The 21168-nt window shown below is 35.2% G+C and overlaps 1 protein-coding gene across 1 annotated transcript in view; it reads right to left on the reverse strand.

Moving 5' to 3' along the window:
* The window catches only part of LOC144443062 (small conductance calcium-activated potassium channel protein 2-like), an 84344-nt gene that overhangs the window by 14479 nt on the left and 48697 nt on the right, over positions 1–21168 (reverse strand). Inside the window, exons 5-6 of the mRNA XM_078132435.1 lie at positions 20260–20678; positions 4890–5025 (exon numbers count right to left, since the gene is read on the reverse strand). Of these exons, the coding sequence (XP_077988561.1) occupies positions 4890–5025; positions 20260–20678 (555 nt within the window). The remainder of the gene's footprint in view (positions 1–4889; positions 5026–20259; positions 20679–21168) is intronic.

Genomic DNA, 21168 nt, shown 5'->3' on the forward strand with positions numbered 1-21168 from the left:
AATTGCATGGCCAGCCCGTCATTGTCATGTGAGAATGGATGTACATGACGAAACAAGTGATATGATGATAATCTCAGATGAAACATAACTACATATGACAGTTTTGGCAATGAAGTAAAAGCAATTTGAAAGTTTATCAATACATGTAAAACTAACAATTTGCTTTATGCATATTTTTCTTGTTCTTGTTTTTAAATTTCATCATATTCTTTCCATATAGTACAATATATGATTGAAGGCTCTTTTCTCTCATCTATTGTCTCTGCTCTTTCTATTTACAAGATATCCTGATGATATTTACAATTTAGCAAGGTCTGTGAGAAATGCATGCATGTATAAAGGACATTCATTTACATATATTACATTTCAGGCTTGATGACGTTACAACGTCGACAACATAATATACATTATATAGTTTTGGCATTGCCCACTACAAGACAGCTGTTCTCCTAGATCCTCTCGCCGCTCAAATTAAAGTCTGTGTTATTGTACTACGTATGGTACCTTCAGTAGAGCTTCATCGCCTGCCATATTAAAACTGCGTTTTGATGTACAAATTTGTAATCATACACTTACTATTTTTCATCTTTTAACTTAGTGAATGTGATCCTCGCATAAGTCATTTGAAACTTTATTATGACACAATTACACAATTTATAAGTATTTAAAAGTGAGCATTACGTGGAGAGAGGAAGAGCGAGACTGACTATCCGGGTCATCAAAATGTAAACAATATAAAAATGTAGACAGCCCCAAACGATACTACAAAAACAAAGAAACAATAATTACAGCTGCGATCAGTTTGTGTAAACACTAACAGTACAGGATGTCGGTTATTGAAGCGTGGGAAACCTAAGAACTCTAGTCACAAATATTGAAAGGAATGCTTCGATCAGTGATATAGAACTACAGGCAGAAGTGCTAGACAAGTGGACAAGACGAATACCTATTTCTATGTCATTATATAACTCAAATTGCATGCGTCGTTATTTATTTATACAACAGACCTATGACGTCACATTTTGCAAAGTAACTTCATCAAAAGTGGAATTCAATTCCCATCCTACTTATACAAAGTTCATAGATGTATTTTGCCTCGAGAGGGTCAAAGGTCATAGCTGTGTTTTGCGTCTGGAAGGTCAAAAGCTATAACTGTGTTTAGTGTCGAGAAGGTCGACTGGCCATATGTATATGTACATGTATATAGAAGGTGAAAATGATGCGTAACTAAGAACACGTCTTTAAGCCGTTATATATACATTGCTGTATTATATTCGTGTATATTGCGAAAAATGCAACAAACTGACTTGGAATTAGTCAACATAAGTACAATAAATGGTTGTAACGACAAAACAAATTATTCATATAGCTCGTAAAAAAAGACGTTGGTGATATTTCGTGCATGGACCTGAATTTTCTTCGCTGGAAACACACAGTATTCAAAATGGCGCTAACAAGGGCAGAATTTTGGCACGCATTTGTCCATATTGTTGACATCAGGGGCTTACAAACGAGCGAAAGGGAATAAACAATGTTTTTGGAATCCACAATTGGTTGTACCGTGGCAAGTAGGCAATCATTGCAGATGTCGTGTCATGCGCAGTAGACAAGAATTGGAGGATACAGATTTTTGACGTTTAATCATTAATGCATTATGTGCCTCAAATTTATTAATAAAATGAACAGATTCGTTGGATAAACTACACAGACGCTACACCATGACTATACTGCAGATAGCTACAACATGAATACAAAATTGAAATCCGAAATCCTGGGAAGAAGTAAGCTTAAAATTTTAAAACTATACGCTTAATCGGAACTGATATATTTACATTATATTTGCAGTATAACAATTTGATCTTGGAAAAGATTACTTCCTCATCACACACATCTCTTTATTTTGTGTTCGAACTAAACCATACCCAATAAAGCTAAAGATAGTCCGACATATTCATTCAGGAAGTGTATGATTTCCTACACTATTTGGATGAACGTAATTCAACTCCCTGTCGAGATATCATCTGCCACCTTCTTGTAGTGTTACTATGGCAACCCGATAATATTATAATACGGTTAGAATTATTAAAAGTCTGACGTCGTCAGTTTGATATTTAAGAAGATTATCTATTCGGAAATCCACTTGGATTTGTCCTCAGTGCATCCTAAACAAAAGTGTACCTGGAATACGCGAAGGATGGTGACGACAGACTGGGCCATTAATACATGGATGAGAATAGACCATCGAGCGATGCATCGGTTCAATCTTTTCATTTGATAGATGTACAAGATATACAGGCGACTAGTAGCGTCCCTCCGTACATAAACTCATATATTTTTTATCAAGTAAAAATGCACAGTTTACCTGGTGTATGTTAACGGCACACAGGGACTCAATATTATGTATTACAGATCTTCCAAAATCTAAGACACTATTACAAGCTTTATGTTGGAGTAACCTGCGGAGATTTGCACACAAGTTATTCTACGAGGCCTGGTGCATAAGACAGTATTGACGCATAAATAAGTAGTTTAAAGATTCACACGACTTAAGCTGATTATTTTTTTAACTGGGAAAATATCACGGTGCGAAAAATCTTCTGGAGGTTTGGAAGATGTTATATACTTTAATACAGTGACGTTCCGTCAAAATACTTCGTACGGTCTGACTGTTTTGTCGTCATATTGTAAATATATGAGTGGAGAGTGTCGAGTGCAGTGCCCTCTGCGATGTATCTACAATACTGACCAATTCACCATTGTCAATCACATAAGTACATTTAAATGTCTGTCACAGTGACTGTGTTTGTATTATTTTACAATCTCTGATTATCATATTTTTAAGACTCATTCATCAAACTTGAAACACAGACGTTTTGATTTCCTTTAAACTGTCGTCTGCTTCTAGAGCTGGTAACACCATTCTTTATTTGTTGCGATAAGTGATGTTTATTTTCATTTGTTTTTATTTGTTTCTCACGCAAAATAATGCAAAGAAAATAATGCAAAGCTGGTCTGCATTTCGGCAAAGACGTCTACATTCGGAAATAAAGACATTCTGAAATACTTATACATCTTTCATTCTTTAGGAGACTTTTTTGGTGCATGGAATATTTGTCCCATTACACTGTACCTATCGTACGAAGAGAAGGCACTCTAAACTTACACATACGTTCTTTTATTTGTCGTATAACGTACGTGCCGAGTAATATAGCATATTTTCGTTCTTTCCTTACCCCACTGTACCAAACTGATGTAGAAAGCATTATAGTATAATATATTTTGCATCTTCAAACGGCAAAAACAATGTCTGTGCGCTATGCATTGTCAATTTCACCTTTGAACTCTTCAAATAGTTGAGATAATCATGAATACCACTGTGTTCAATATGTCATTTTTACGACAAGTGGGTTGAGTAATGATTATACATCGTGTTGACCAGGTGAAATGTCAGCAAGTGACGATAACAAATTGTGGCGTCTGCGTCACTTTTTTTTCAACAAACAGTGGCATCGACTGTTGTTTTCTGCTTTGACGTCAATGACGATTATAGCATATCTTATCAACCTGTTCTTTTTTACTAAACTGATAGCATAGTGGGTGTTCATGTCACCAGTGCAATGTAATATGTACAGATGTACGGCGTGGGGTGTATATCTGGTAATCTACCAATTACGAAGTCCTACAATCATCTTTTACCATTAAAAAATAACCAATGTTGGGGAGGCTTCTCTCCTTAGTTTAATTTACTTGCGAAATATTTTACGCAACGTGCAGAACTTTCATCTAAAACAGGATCAGAGTTTCAATATAACAGATGGCTACAGGTGATACGATATGACGTCATCCATCCGTGACTTCAATCTTACACTTCGTGTGTCAAATTTGCTCAAAGTTTGCATAACGCATGGTCGACGTCGACATGCATAAATGAGCCTACATACTTAATGCGTTTAATCGTGAGTTCTGATTTATTCCATGTTGAATGTAAGTGACCTTGATATTTGACATTGATTGCCCAGGTAGACTACACCATAGGTATTAATTATTCGAGAGGTGGTCATTTAGTGACGACATGATAATTCACTCAGGAATAATACGAAATAGATGGCAAAGTACAAGGAACAATTTGATATATTCAAGGTTTTCCAAGTTGTTTGGTGTCTTTGAATATCTACTTAATGAGGCTGGACATTGTTCATTCGTCATGCATAATAAATCATGTTTGGTAGCACTGTACTTTCTATACTGTAAAAATATACTGTAAGGCAACAATCTAAAAATGTGACGGGATTTACTTTTGTAGTTTGTCATTAAACTTGGTTGCCATGAACTACCTTTGGGAGAGGCTATATTGTCAATAAACAAATGGCGTCGAGGTTGTACAGGTGTTGGTCAGACCATATTTCATATTTCATGTTACATATGATCAGTTTGGGAATAAATATCAGCCATACTCATACACTCTGAAGCCTGCACTGCAAGGCTTGTGTTCACGATATGAACTCTATAAAACCTCTCTTTCTATGGGACCATAAAGCTCAAAATCCCCCTGACTTAAAGAACCCTGACATTCTGATTGGCTATGATGAGAAATAAGGTCATGTCGATTGTTCCGTTTAGATTCACATCTAGAGAAAACACGCCTCAAACATCCATTTTTGTATTAGATTTATGAGTTTGATTTTCTAGAAGTGTATTTAGTGCAATTCCCAGAGGAAGAGCGTTAGTCAGTTGAGATTGTGACTGACGGTTTACAGTAACATAGGTTGATAGGTAGAGCAACAGTACGGTGGTGGTATAGACCAAGATAACCAACATCATGAGATACAGACAATTGGTTGCTACTGATAACTATGACATACTATATAAGTTAAGCTTACAACACTAACCATAATTCCTGTGATGACTGCCACACCTCTGCCACAATACGTGTTAGGTACCATGTCACCATACCCAATAGAAAGAAAAGTGATTGAAATCAACCACATGGCGTTCAACATTTCGCCATTGTCCTCATCATGGTATCTGGGGAAATATAAACCGTGATATGTGATTAAATGTATGTGAAAGCATTTATTATACTCCAGTGTCTTCCAGTAAACACAGTGATTGCTATTCGGGTAATTCGTGAATAGCTGTCAATGTAATTCCCATCTTGGAGATTTCGTCCAACTTTGTATTTTGGAATGTCATATCTAGGCTATGAGGAGGAATAAATTGGTTTAATCAATAATACAAAATACGACATAATTTTGAAATTATCAGAATTGCAGCTTTTCTACTCATTCCTAAACATTATGTTAGCAAAGCTATCAAGTATCGCGCCGTTAGCAGGAATCTAACAAAATTCGATTCAATTTGTCTTGTACGTCAAATATTCCTTTGAATTTATTAGCAAGATTGAGTAATATGACTGCAAAAAATTCAACTAATACAGATCTGAAATAAACTATAAATCTATAATCACACGCAGTTTATCACATTAATAGTATGGTTATTAAATTTTCATTAAAAAATATCATTTTACATTTTGAATATAAGTACTGATATCATTGATAAGTGACTTTCCCAAAGGATTCATTAGTATCGGAAAACAATGTAAATGTTCGAATATATCCGACTCCTACCGAGCACAACAGAAAATCGAGAAAACTTGGGGTTTTTTTCAAAATCAATCGTTACGTCTGATAGATTGAGCCACAGTAATGCAGAAGTTTCATTTTGTTATCGTAAAGTTTTAATTGCTTGAGTGAGAATGATAATTATTATTCTAGACCCTAAAGACACCCCTGTAGTGATGTATTCATTTTTGTTGGTTTGAGATTTATGTAAACACACCAAGGTTTCTTTGACAATGTTGATAACTATCTAAGTCTATCCTTGAACATAAATAGACAAATGTGGAGTCGGAATGTGCAGACAATTTAACTTCAGGGGCCTAAGGGTTATACGGCATCTTGTCGTCAATGGTGAGCGATTTATTTTGGGTAACCTCGATCACATCGGAATGCTGACTAATTGGATTCGTCTAAAGATAGACCAGCTCCTGTTGAGAATTAAAGAATTAATAGCCCTTTGGACGATTGTCAAAATAATACATTACACCAAATTGGAATATGCAATCCACGGGCATTGCAAGCAAGTATGTGGTGATATGATCGATGCCTATGGTGACGATGCTGGTCGCCTGTTATTTTACACTCTGAACTAGGGCGATTGTATTATTGACGAGTTCAACCGTTTGACAATTTCGACTCTGAGGCTAATTGAATAAAATATTGCACAATGAACACTACATATTATCTACAGTTTTTCTTTTCATATTACTCGCTATAGAATCTACACACAGCTTCCTTGGACACGATTTGTAATACGTTAAGCCAAGGAGACGAATTCTCTTCGACAGGATAACCTCAAGGGGTCACGTTTCATCTACGCAATCGTCAGCGAATGACATTTCCAATGTGTAAAGAAATCCTTAAATGTTCGTATATAAATCTTTCCTCAGAAATGAAAAGCAAAGGTATATTATTCACTTCGTACGAGTTAACGACGTTAGATTATTTTACAATATTTTACATATTTCATGAAAGGATTAGAAAAAGAGCACTGGCCAGGAGCACTTAAGCTATCATTTCTCGTGCAGACACATCTAATCTACAACTAGTCCGGTTTCGGAGCTGTTACGGCGGAAATAGAGGATTGTGGAGGCGGTTCAATGACGTCATCGTGGCAACGGAGTCTTTGTATGCTCATGCTGTTGGAGTATTGAATTAAATTCATTATTAGCATTTCAAGAGGCAAAGTAATATAGGTTGATGTCATAATATCCACAGCTTTCATACGTTCATTAAACGACAATATCTAAATTTACATAGTATTTTAAATGGTACCTCATTACCATCCATTATTAAAAGGAAAATGAAGAATTTCAAATATTTGTCTAACACATGACGGTTCTTTCTTAGAACCACCATTTTGAATTTACAATCATTAAAGGGCGCCAAATGCGAATTCTAAATTACTGCTGTCACAGTTTACTTGGCGACGTAAACATGTTTTTCTGTGTGTCACAGGTATGTTTTCGTCCGTCCGTCCGTCCGTCCGTCCGTCCGTGCGTGCGTGCAATCGTCCACTGCCATGTTACGGTGCTAAAACATTACTCGCGTGAATTTGGACGAAGCCATGTACTTCTCGTGCGTATACCTTTAAAAACATGGACGTGTGGTTGACACGAACTGTTTATAGTGATGCATATATGGGACAGCTGCAAAATAAGTATGACGGGAAAATGTGAAACGGGACATGTATGTCTTCAACAAGAAACTGGCCATATGAGAACGTACGAATTTAATAGGATCATACAAATATATAGGGTAGAACACACTGTCATGGAATACGTTAGACAAACTGCCAGTATAAAATTGAAAAGAACTATTTTCAAAAAAATGCTTTAAAGCATTTGCATACTACAGGTACGTATATGATACATTATCGAATAAGTTGCAAAACATGACCAGTATTACATCTGAAATGGTGTCTGGTTTATTTTGAACTAATTGCAAACAAAAACATCTGGGTCAGATTGACACAAGTTATTATGGTAATATTTGAGATAGGAAGCAATCTACCGTCATCAAATCCTAAAGAACTAGCTTGAAATATTTGATATCAGTAAACACAGCCTGACATTTCTAATGGTCAACAGATGTCGTTCACAACGTTACCTTTATACATGTAACGCTATATTCCGTGACATAAATCGACAAAAGCATTTTACGTTAACATTTTACAAGCCAACTGTTATTTACATATTACGACACGTCATCGTCTCCATCAAACATATTACAATCGTCATATTTCCACCAGGTTTTATTGATATCAATGACGTCATTGACCAGCATGCTTAGAAACTGATAGACAACGAAAATAACAAAGACATAAAAAGATTGGAAGACAGACAGACAGACAGACAGACAGACAGACAGACAGACAGGCTGATAAAGAGAAATAGAGATAGATAGATAGATAGATAGATAGATAGATAGATAGATAGATAGGTAGGTAGGTAGGTAGGTAGGTAGGTAGGTAGGTAGGTAGGTAGGTAGGTAGGTAGGTAGGTAGATAGATAGATAGATAGATAGATAGATAGATAGATAGATAGATAGATAGATAGATAGATAGATAGATAGATAGATAGATAGATAGATAGATAGATAGATAGATAGATAGATTTTGACAAAATATGGATATAGAAACCCGAAACCTAGGCAATTAAAGAAAACTGAAATATATCTTGTGTGCAATGGTGGAAACGACTTCTTTCTTTGTCGGTTATTTGGACAAAATACATCACCTTGGCAGCTTCTATAATGATTTCCATGGTAACCAGTAATCCATGCAAGTGATTGGAGATTAAAAAACGATAGTGTTTGAGTACTTATTCACGGTCATAAACAACAGACTGAGTGTGAATAATGAGATCTTGATAACGTCGGTGTCTCCTTCTTTAGTGTGATGACTTCCCTCCTTGTTTGATTACAACTCAAAGTTAGCTGTCATGTCTTATCAAGTCTTTGAAATTACTCCTTATGAGTTAATGAATGAAAGATTGGATGGATGGATGGATGGATGGATGGATGGATGGATGGATGGATGGATGGATGGATGGATGGATGGATGAACGGATGGATGGATGGATGGATGGATGGATGGACGGATGAATGAATGGATGGATGGATGAATGAAGGAAGGAAGGAAAGAATGAATGAATGAATGAATGAATGAATGAATGAACGAAGGAAGGAAGGAAGGAAGGAAGGAAGGTAGGAATTAATGAAAGAATTAATTAATTAATGCGTGGATGGATGGATGGACGAATGAATGAATGAATGGATGGCTGGCTGGCTGAATTAATTAATATATGGATGCATGGATGGATGGATGGATGGATGGACGGATGGATGGATGAATGGATGGATGGACGGATGGATGGATGGATGAATGGATGGATGACTGAATGGATGGATGGATGGATGGATGGATGAATGTATGGATGGATGAATGGATGGATGGATGGATGGATGGATGAATGAATGAATACATGAATTTGTGTTTACACATTACATCCGGGTATTTTCAACTGAACTGAACGAGATAAACAAAACCAAAAGTCCTGCAATTTGATATATACCTATTCAAAGTCCGAGGTAAGATCTTTCGGTGGGAAGACAGAAAGAATATATAACTGCATGTGTATAATGTATTACATGTATCAGTCAACATGTTTAAGACATTATAATCTACGTCAGACTAATCTATGCTATAACAATGATGTCACATTGACACAGAATAAGCTGACGCTGCAAATTAAAACAAACAAATAGATAAATACACAAACTAGGAGTTCATTAATTGCTTTGTAACGATTCATTACGACTACAACAAGTATCCAACAGTTATTTCTAATACGTGAAAAAAAATTTACAATCGGAACGAAAATATTGATTTTCATATAATCTTGAATTATCCTACAGATTTTCATTAATTAAGTTGTTCCGGTATTTTCTTGTAGTGAGCTTACGATTCGTGCTTTATTTTGAGTGGAAAAAATTTGAGAAATTGCAGTTGCATTGCGAAAGTCCGAATTATCTTGCATGAGTTACTGTAAGTCCGCAACCATTTATCATTGTCGTTCAAACGCACCCTTCATTTGTTACATCGTGTAGAAACGTGTGCTTTAGCCTGAACTGACTATGAATACTAATGGGGACATATAAGCCTATATAGAACAAATATATTGACGATCAGTATTGGAAAAGAGAGACTTCTCCATCGTTAAAATGAAGGGTGTCCTACTGAGTGTGAATCATTGATCATGGCGGCACGTAAACATGGAGACGTTTCCCGTCCAAAGTTTAAAGCTAACTAATGATTATAATTAAAAGATGACAATATTTCAAGATAAATGCTTATACGTAAATCTATGAAACAATGTGATTTATGAACTTCGTCCATTTGTGTGTCCGTCTGTTCGTCCGTGCATACTTCAGTCTCCCTTACGACACTGTACACGCTGCACTTCATTCTTTCGGAGAAAATAAGGTCTGGTTTGCGAGAATGGCATCCGACTGCAGCCATTTTGAATGTAGCACAAAGGTGACATACTTTACAGAGATGACATACTATGTGAGCATGTACACTTCACTTTCTCTTGCAAACTTTGACCAACGGGGGCCTATTTATTGAGTTTAAAAATGATTCAAGTTGACTTTGACAGTCAAGGTCAAATGGTCAAGTTTTGGTCTGCAATATTATTTACTTAAAGTGTGTAAACGACCTGTAATGTTTTTGTATAGTACATTCTACAGAAGTGAAGCCAGTTTTCAGACATTGTAAATCAAAATGATTTCATTTTATAGCAGACATATGTTTGTCTCTTTATTTTGTGACCTCATGTTTGACCAAATGACAATCACTTTTGTCATAAAAATACATAATTTGTTCCTAACCTAAATAACAGCAATCCATTGAGACTCGATTTAAGTATGTGCATGTACAACCATTTTATAAAGTATGAATTTTCACGTTAAGCTTCAATATGATGGGGTGGAGAGTGGTTGGTTAAAAAGGGGAAAGTAAGGGCATGTACATGTTAATGATGGTCAAAGACATAGATACATATTATAGGTCTATAGAATTCATTTCTTCCTGCCTTGTTGACCCCCTGTCTCCTATAAAGTCATGTTACACTATTTTCTTATTACTGATTACGAATTGTATAAAGTTGGTATTTAGAAATCTAAAACATGAATATGTGCGTTTGTCTTTCAAAATCCTATACCCTCCTTTCTGCTCATCAACACATGTTCAATTATTCCAGAAATGTCTGAGTATTATATAAACATGGTATTGATATTTATATGTCGGTATCATCACACGTTATGCAACTGACAAATCAATATAGGAAAAATTCGTGTGCTTGCCGAATGCATTTATTTCCGTATATAAAGCATCACAGATAAATAGATGTCATTCGACAAACGCTTTTGATATGGCGTACCACCCACGAGAAATCGATTTCTAGCCTTTCATTTTGCGGTGTGAAATTAACGTGCTAAAATATTGTATGCTCATTCCTGTTTACAGTGACACCAGCGTAACACCACATCAGTTTTTCGGTAATGTGTATATTTAGTTCAGATATGTACATATGTAATGTTATGCCGAGGCTTCCTTCCACTTCGACCTTGCTTCGTCAACTTAGGTCAGGAAATTGGCAATAGTTTTCATAATATCGATGAAGAAGAATCCCTTTGCGAGTACGTAACATTTGTTTTGATGTTAACCAGCATACTACAATACACATCAGTAACATGTTACATGACAACACGTTTAGTCAATTAAAGTGGGTGTCAATATTAAGAAATAAACATAATATTTGTGCACTATATTTCTGTAATGAAAGTTTGATTTATTCGCTATTTGAATGTTTTGTAGGCTTTATTGTTTGAGTTTTACCCAAGTAAAGACTTCACTAAGTAATGTGTTTGAACCTTGCAGATCGAGTCGACAATAAAATTTAGCAAATCTGCTCGCATTAAAAGAATATTAAAACTTTACGGCTTATTGGATTCCAGATGTCACAACCGATGACATTCAGTATTTGCTGTTTTGTTCCTTGTCAGATACTAAGATTTGTTGTTGTGTACAGTGTGAATATATATATGACCTTTTTAACATTTGTATATATCATTTGTTTCACTTTGTGGCTCATCATTTCTCTGGGGCATGGTTTGTTATTGAAGGAAGAATTCGGGTTCAGCAACTGGGCAGGGTTAATATCCTAGTATAATCAGAACAAGCCATGTCATGATTTGAAATGAATGGGGTGTAATACATCACACACTAGAGTGGCCCCGTCACAGCCTTGTCCACAATATTTAGAGTGGTTGAGTGCCACATGACAAACCCTCATAATGTTATTGTGGACCACATTTTACTTCACAATCAACAATACAATCCTGCACTCCAAAAGAACATGGCCATCAAATTGGCTTTCCTTACATGGTTATTTTTTTAAATACGATTCGTTGATGTCTGTGGAGTGTAATCGTCTACATGGTTACGTTGATCACGCAGTGAAAGTGTCAGTTTTAATATGTGACTGGGTAGAGTGAAGTCAACCGGCTTGGTGGTGAATAAAAATACTCATAACTGACAAATTACAAGATAGTGATTTTATTTATGGTACATTTGAAAATGATATGGCTGGCAGGAGAAATATGAAGATTGTTTATAAGAAGCTGATATGTTAATATGGGAAAATATAATATACAATAGGTGAAAAGTGGCTATACACATCAATAACACAGAGCACACATCTAGATCCCACTATTCATGGCTCAATAAAATCTCCGGGCAGATCACAGATCTGTCAGCCTCAAGTGTATTCATGAGAATCCTTCAGAGACATCAACGTTTGTGGTAATGCTTTCCGCCATGATACATATAACTTTACATGAATACTAAGCTCTTCGGAGACATGATGTATGGTAAGTCTTCTAAAACTGTAAACCTGTCCTGTTTTACCTTTAAAAATATTAGGGAAGTTTATGGTATGTTTTTATGTCTGTCTGTCTGTCTGTCTGTCTGTCTGTCTGTCTGTCTGTCTGTATGTATGTATGTATGTATGTATGTATGTATGTATGTATGTATGTATGTATGTATGTATGTATGTATGAATGTATGTATGTATGTATGTATGTATGTATGTATGTATGTATGTATGTATGTATGTATGTATGTATGTATGTATGTATGTATGCCTGCCTGCCTGCCTGCCTGCCTGCCTGCCTGCCTGCCTGCCTGTCTGTCTGTCTGTCTGTCTGTCTGTCTGTCTGTCTGTCTGTCTGTCTGTCTGTCTGTCTGAAAAATGACTACATCAATTCTAATCAAACTTGTTACATATGTTCCTTACATAATGACAAGAACTCATTTTGTGTGTAAACATTTTAGGAATATTAATGAACTATTTGCATAATTAACGATTTCCAGTAATTAGACTATCTTAAGAATGCAAGCTTCATATTCCATATAATTTGAAATTACATCGATGATACTGATTGCACATGTCCCGTAAAGTTAACATTTATTTTTAATGAATCATTTGTATAATTAACTATTTTTGGTAATAAGGCCATATTTTAAGAATGCGTGCTTCAAATGCCATATAATTTGGTATATATTTGACAATAAGAAAGATGTCTTACAAGGCTTGTTGATGTAGCTTTTCATTTTAATGAGTCATTTGCATTATTAATGACTTTTGGTATGTACGGATCAAATTTCACACAATTTTGAATGTAGGTTAAAGATGACAAATTGCACTTCTCCTCTCAATCTTGATGTAGTTTTTAATTGGAGTAAGCCATTACCATACATTATTGATGTTTTGTTAATTGAGTATCGTAAGGCTGCAAGCTTAAAATTTCATGTAATTAGGGATATCCATCGGTGATAACAAATCGCATGTGTCTAATATAGCTAAATGATGAAGCTGTTTAATTTTTAATGGGGGGTAATTGTATAATTATTGGCAACATCGTATGAAAGCAAACTTCAAATTTCACAAAATTTAGTGCAAGCGATGATAAAGTGCTCATATCTGATATCGTTTGATGATGTAGTTTTGTCATTTCCATAATTAACCAGTTGTGGTAATAAAGCAATACCTTAATTCATGCATCAAATTTCATATCGCTAAGCTTGGTGCATAAATTAATAATGACAAAACGCATGCTTCAAATTTCACAAAATTTGATATATACGTTGATGATAGTAGAGGATAATGGAAAAAACTTACGGAAGGCATTCAGTTTACATCTGTGTTTATTAAAGTGATCTGGGTGGATGGACTTACTAATATTATACGAATATTATCCCTGTAAATGAACAGCCATAGGACAAAATAAATACATCAAATGTGTGGACTCTTCGCTATGTTATTTACAAAAGTTATTATTAAGTGTTCAAAAGCGACTGTGTGCCTCAACATACACTCGTAGTATTATCTACTTGATTCATATAGACAGCGCTCAGTATGACATCAGATCTATGTTATGTACTCTCTTAAGAAATAAATGCCTAAAGCTGTGTGTTTCCTGACCGCTTTCTATTCACTGAGATATCTTAAAAACAGAATCCATTGGTCTACCCAAGCTATATCTAAATGATGGTCCCAAAACTAGAGAATTGAAGTTGCTGATACAGATGCTAACGTAACGAATTGGGACATTTCAATTCCCTCTGCTGGTCAACATGCAGGAGATGTACCTGCACTTGATATGTAGATATGCAATGGATATATGGTATCTATTTGACTTTCTGGCAGACAGCTTCTGTGTTCCCAGCAGGTCTAGCAATGTAATCTACACGATTGAATAACAAAATGTTTACCAACTAACTTTCAATGAGTTTTGACATCTGTAATATTTCAAGATGACGTGACGCTATGTATCTATGACAGAGGTCAACAGTATTCCGTGTAATGTGATATTTTGGAATACTCAGATTGTCTAATACCTTCAAATATTATAAATACACTCCATCTGTTGCCTTCAATATTTTTGTCATTAAAGGGCTAGACAAGCTGGATTTGAATAAAACTTTCCCTTAATTCGCCATATAATTGATGAAATAGAAATATCGTGAAATGAGCACGATGTGGGCATCGTCTTAAGTAAAACAAAGAACTGTTGGCGCAATCGCAGTAAGAATCATTACTTCCCTGTTATTGAGTTTACAACTTCAGAAAAAGTAGATGGAAGGTTTATTTTCTATTACTCCTTCAGCCCATAGAGACGACTCGTCTTTCAAAATAGGTTGTTTTTTCTTGTACTTTTCTATTAAAGCAAAACAGTGAAACTATACGATCGTCTACTGTAAATATTGTCATAGTGTATGTAACCTTTAGGTTGAAGTGTTTGAATGAATTTTGATCATATTGCAATTTCCGGCTAATAACTTTTTACTAGCAATCGCCAATTAGAATTTTCTTGCAAATATTGTTTAGCGGTATATGAGACCCGGTGACACACAGTCTATCTGATATTTCAATTTGTTCTCAATGAAGCGTGAATACACATTAAAGGTAAATTGCTGCAAGTTGATGTATCACATAAAGCCCTGCTGATAACACTTTAAACAATACACTAAATATGCGAAAACATTGAAAAGGGTGATCAAACAAGTGTACTACACAGATCCTAAATGATGCTTCATTACGTTTCTATGAATCAAGATGTATGGTTTAATAAAAGTGAATCTGAAACTGAATATTTGACATGATATGTAGATATGTCCTAATAGCGCATCTTGAAAACAATGGTAAGAAATGTTACTTATGCAAAAATAAACTGACCTGTAACCTTTGAATTTCAAACTAACAAGGCACATTGTGTACTCATGCACACAATGCAAGTCACACTGGGGTGCCAAGCAATATCAAAAAAACTAAGCAAATCAACCAATATGCAAATTACCAGAATTCCTCAAATATGTAAACTAGGCACATCCTATCCATATACAACTTTCTATGCAAATTCAACAAACTACAATCAATGTTGACCAATCTGCAGATTGCTTAAATTTCCCAATATGCAAACTACAAAAATTCATCCGATATGTAGATCACGCAAATTCAGATAGTATACAACCTACGCGAAATAGACCAATATGCATGTTGTGCAAATTCTACCAACATTCAAGCAACGCAAATCCAGTCGATGTGGAAACTAAACAAAGGCAGACCATAAGTTTATGCAAACTACTCACATCCAACCAATATTCACTCTGCACGTTCAACAATTTTTAATTATCTATGTAAATTGTGTAAATTCAATATGTAAACTGCGCACATTCAGCCAATATGCAGATAGCGTGAATGCAACCAATATGCAAACTACGTAAAGCCAACAATTATTCAAACTACCCACTTTTTTCAACAAATGTGCAAAATATGCAAATTCCACTAACATGCAAATTCCACAATCAACAAATATATAAGCTATGCAAATCAACCAATGTGTAAATAAAGCGCATACAACAAATATGCAAATTACGCATATCAACCAATATGCAAATTACGCAAATTCAACCTACATGCCAAATAAGCAAATCTATCCAACTTCATAGATTCGCCCAATATGAAAACTATGCAAAATTATAGTCAAATCAAAACGGTGTGCAAATTTGCAAACCCGGCCAATGTCAAAATGTGCAGATTCAACCAATATGCAAATAACACAAAGATAACAATGTGCACATGCGTAGACAAATGTTTCATATGAAACTGAAATAAAGAAAGCGTTACCAATCTTATACACTCGGGATAGAAACTTGAATAATGTGCAAACTAATGTGACAAAAACAGTCACGTTTACCTGACATATTCGTTATCGACTTTGTGAAAGTACTAACTTGTAGACATGTATTTCGAAGTCGACATTAATTTCATACCTGTAAATTCAAAACCAGACATCGTTTTACCTTACTTCTCTGATACATATAACTTCTATGACAAGCACAAAACAGCTTGACTTCAGCATTAGACTTTGACAGCAGTAATTATAATTCTTATTGACCGGTATTTTATGGTTATGTGTTACACCATGTTGTTACGAAAAGAGAGACAATTAATCCACTTTCAGTTCAAATAAATTGTATGGCATTTGTGACACCATCGAAATAACGTAAACAATTGGAAAATCAACAAGGTTGATACATGGCAACAAATAATAAATTGTATCGCATATTAAAATGCAAGCAATGCAATAATGTAAACTAATTTCAAATTCAAATCATGCAAATCATAAAATTGATATTTCTACCTATACAGTTCCTGAATAATCACATCCCTATATGACATTTCAGGCTCCTTTCGTTACATATCCATAGAGATCTTAACATAACTGTAATTAGCGATTCGAACAATTATATGTAAGCCATACCCCACGACACACCTGGGACATCTTTGCTGGGAAATGACCTGAACAGAAAAGTTAACACCGACTCTGAGTCATCATATTCATACAGCGCCGCTTCGCCATAAAGTCTATCTTATCTGTTAAAGTATGCTCACATACAAACAATCACGATAGGAAACTCTTCATATGATTAACGATGCAGTGGAGTTTAATTACTTCTGGGTATATTATTGTAGTATGGAGTGCCACTAGGTCCTACGTTGTCAAATCATTTTAACATCGTGTTTGTTAAATTCTCCTGACACTATGCAAATTGAAGAAATTGAATGAACTTTTTAATAAATGCCAACACATTTTCATCATTACTCATAAATTAAATATGGAAGTACCTTTTGTTTCGTCGACGTTTTCGTCAATGGTCACGCATTTACAATAAATCTTCATGGACGGTCACACATTTGAAATAAATCAATATTCCAACAACTCGATGTTCGACGCCTTACGGGAATGGTAATTTCTTAGCCACAATATAATACAATACTATATGTATATTGTATATTTTATATATATTCAGAAAGTGTATATATTCAGTCTGGCTATGCTCTACTATATAAATTATGCAATATATGAATGCTACAACTGTAATAACCAATGATTTACTACGTGGTTTAATTACGATTACAACAATTCTGATGTTGTAGTGTATAATACTCAAGTTGTGGCGCACATTATTCAAATTGTAGTGTCAAGTTGTAGTGTACAACACTCACATTGTATTGTACAATACTCAAGTTGTATCGTATAATACTCAGGCTGTGGTGTACAATACTTAAGTTGTAGTGTACAATACTCAAGTTGATTGTACAATTCTGATGAAGTGTCTCAAGTTGTAGTGTACAACACTCAAATTGTATTGTACAATGCTCAAACTGTGTTGTACAATACTCAAACTATGGTGTAAAATACTCAAGTTGCACTGTGCAATACTTACGTTGTAGTGTTCAGACTCAAGTTGATAGTACAATTCTGATGTTGTAATGTACAATACTCAAATTGGTTGTATAATTCTGATGTAGCGTGCAATACTCAATGTGTGTATTGTACTCTGCAAACTGAGTATTTGCAGTGTCAAGTACAGTATGCAAGTTGATTGTACAATTCTGATGTTGTATACAATACTCAAGTTGTTTAGTGTACAATACTCACGTTTATTGTATAATTCTGATGGTTTGATGGTCACGTGACGTGTAAATGCTTATTCCAATATGTTTCTAAGGACAGGTTTAACTTTATAATATATATTATAATTAGTCCAAGTGCTGTTAGTAATTTTAGATGAAGTTTTAGGCAGGTAGACGTGAGAGTTCCATTAACAACTCTATACACCCAGTTTTGTTTACATGTAATGGTCAGATAATATTGATGTTGAGACGAAAGCGTAACTTATTGGTTTAGATTTCCACGAATAGCCAGATATCAATTAGACATTCAGATGTAGATTTTCACAAAGTCAGATAATATCAACTATAGAAGACTACATGAGTGTTCATAATGCATCCAGCTTTACAGATTGAGTAAGAAACAACATGATAATTCTTGTATCTCTGATTGTTTATTTTACCATTTCAATGCACAAGTTTTTTTTTAAAAACAAGTTTATCTTTCTTTTTTGGCTGTCCTCCTCACATACACTATGTGTATCCGACACAATACCTTTGATTGCGACAACTGTTTGGCATGACTTACTCAAAATAAGCATGCGTGAAAAATTATAAATAAGACTTGATTCTGAACAATTTTCTTCGCTATTTGTTGTCTCCAGGAGACTTGGACGTGAGATTATCATCAGGCCATCCTATCACTGAATGAAAAGATATCACAACAAAAGGTTAGTCGCAACATGAAACCATCGCGTTGTAGTGACCTGTAGCGACGGGTAATAACGACCAAATGGCGTCCTAAAGCTGTTATAGGTATGCTGATATGGCGTTTTAAGATTTAATATTCCATTAGTATACTGTGATATATGAAATTAATATGCTATATGACGAAGCTAGACTATGTTCCTCATTCAGCTGATGAGTCCTTGTTGTAATATTCTAATGGCAATTCTCAAAAATAATTCCAAGAGCAATTGCCTCTATTCAGTATTCATTTTCTGACTGAGAGTACAGAACACTCTATCAGACCAGGAGTAGTTCATGTTTTATCGAACATGTTTTTTTTTTCTTGAAATGGTAGGCAAGTTAGATAAAAAAGAAATATGCTGATAGAATATAGAAAATTTATAGTTACACATTTGCATTTTTATTCTATTAACAAAAGACTAGATATTGAGAATATTACAGTCACACTTGTACGTGTAGCCACTGTGACTCGCCCTTGTTAGTAAAGGAATGCAAACGACAGTTTTGTGCAGTCAGCCTGTCGGATAGAGGGATACCAAATGCGACGTATTTTGCATTCTGATGGTATAGTCATTGGTGATACAGTGTGACTGATGTATCGAGGTACCGGGCCCTTGACAAGTGATGAGCAAGTCGACGTGAGTTGTTCACTAAAAAGCAGGGAATGCAAAGGTTACACGAACGTGCGCTCTGATTATACCTTTACGCTGTAGAGCTTGGTGTTCAGAGAATCGATTGGAATGGTCTTTCTTTTCAATATTTCTAAGCACTCATCGTAATTATAATATCCTGATTGTTTTTTGTTGTCTTCATGATAAATCGAAGTGTGTAAAGTTCAAAGCACCTGAAGTGCCGTTGTCCTCGTGTAATAAGGTCCTACTGCATATGTCGTCCTCTTAGAATTACAAAATGCACTTTATTCAACAGCTCCATTATGTTCAGTCATTCTGATGGAAATGTTCCTGAGTAGTAATGAAGCGAATTGTAAAGTAGATTGTCAGCCAGTAGTTTTAGTAGATTTGGTTAAGACAGAGACCATAGCCTCCTGATCAGCTCAAGGCTCCGTAGACGCTAATTTACTGATTTAATTCGCCATTGACAAGCGCCCTACACTTCTAAACATACTGTAAATTACAATAAAAGTAAGAAACTATAGTTTTAATTCCAATTAATCTCAATCTGTATTCTCCACACCTTGTGCTGACGAAAGAATTTTCAAAGTTGACCTTTGACTTCGTATCTGTAGACAGATGCAATATGGGTAATTTCCAGAATGGCATCCAAAATACATCCAGTAGCAATCTGAATTAAGTGGTCTAGATATGTATCTCTATAATAAAGGATAAGCAAATAAGCAACGTTCTTACCTTTCACATACCCGCAACGTCCAGCTTGCTATCATCCACAACGTAACAGTAAATACCAGTAATACAGTGCCTGGACAAATTGTCATCAACGTCTTTAAGACAAACCTGGTATTAAAATTTATTCTATTTAATGCACCTATACTTCTTGATGAAGCGTCTGTAAATAGTTTACTATGTAATAACATAACCCGGCATATCAAATATAGTCTGAGGAACATGGGGATTGAGATAATTATATCCACATCAGCGATTGCCACCATTGGGTCCCGGGTATATGCATAAAAAGTGGTCCATTTAAATGTATAACGGCCAGGTATTGGATGTATTGCACAAATTACTAACTCCATGGTTATTAGAAGACACCGTTGCCACGTCATAGCTATTCTCCAGTCGTCCGCACAATTGTCCACCAAAAATAACTAAAAGGGAAAACAAGGTAAAATTAGTGTTATAGAAATACGACTAAAAATAGCTGATTAGATAGGGTGAATGGCATTAGGTGAACCTATGCCGTGATTCATAGGGGAATTAAGACGTGGCCTTGATTTCTGCATTGCATGAAATACAAACACCAAATCGTCGTCTCCGTGGAATAGTGTTTGTTAGATGCTATTTACTACTTAGCTATTCCATTCGTATAATTATCGCAAAGTGAAAATTACAGTAATGGGGCTGGGTAAACGTAATAAAGATTGCCGACTTAAGATAGAACTTCATTGATGTCTGATATCTAGTATTAAAATATGTATGATATGTCACGGTTAAAAATATCCTACGCCAGACCAATGACTCGGATTAAGAATCACACTAATTTTATTGTTTTTCGCATTTCCCCCCCGAATATTGCTGCTAAATAGTTGAAATTCCAAAGTTCGGTGGATGTAGCGTTATTTTCCACATTGCAAATCT

This window comes from Glandiceps talaboti, chromosome 12 (genome assembly GCF_964340395.1).
Source record: "Glandiceps talaboti chromosome 12, keGlaTala1.1, whole genome shotgun sequence".
In the NCBI taxonomy this organism is placed as follows: Eukaryota; Metazoa; Hemichordata; class Enteropneusta; family Spengelidae; genus Glandiceps; species Glandiceps talaboti.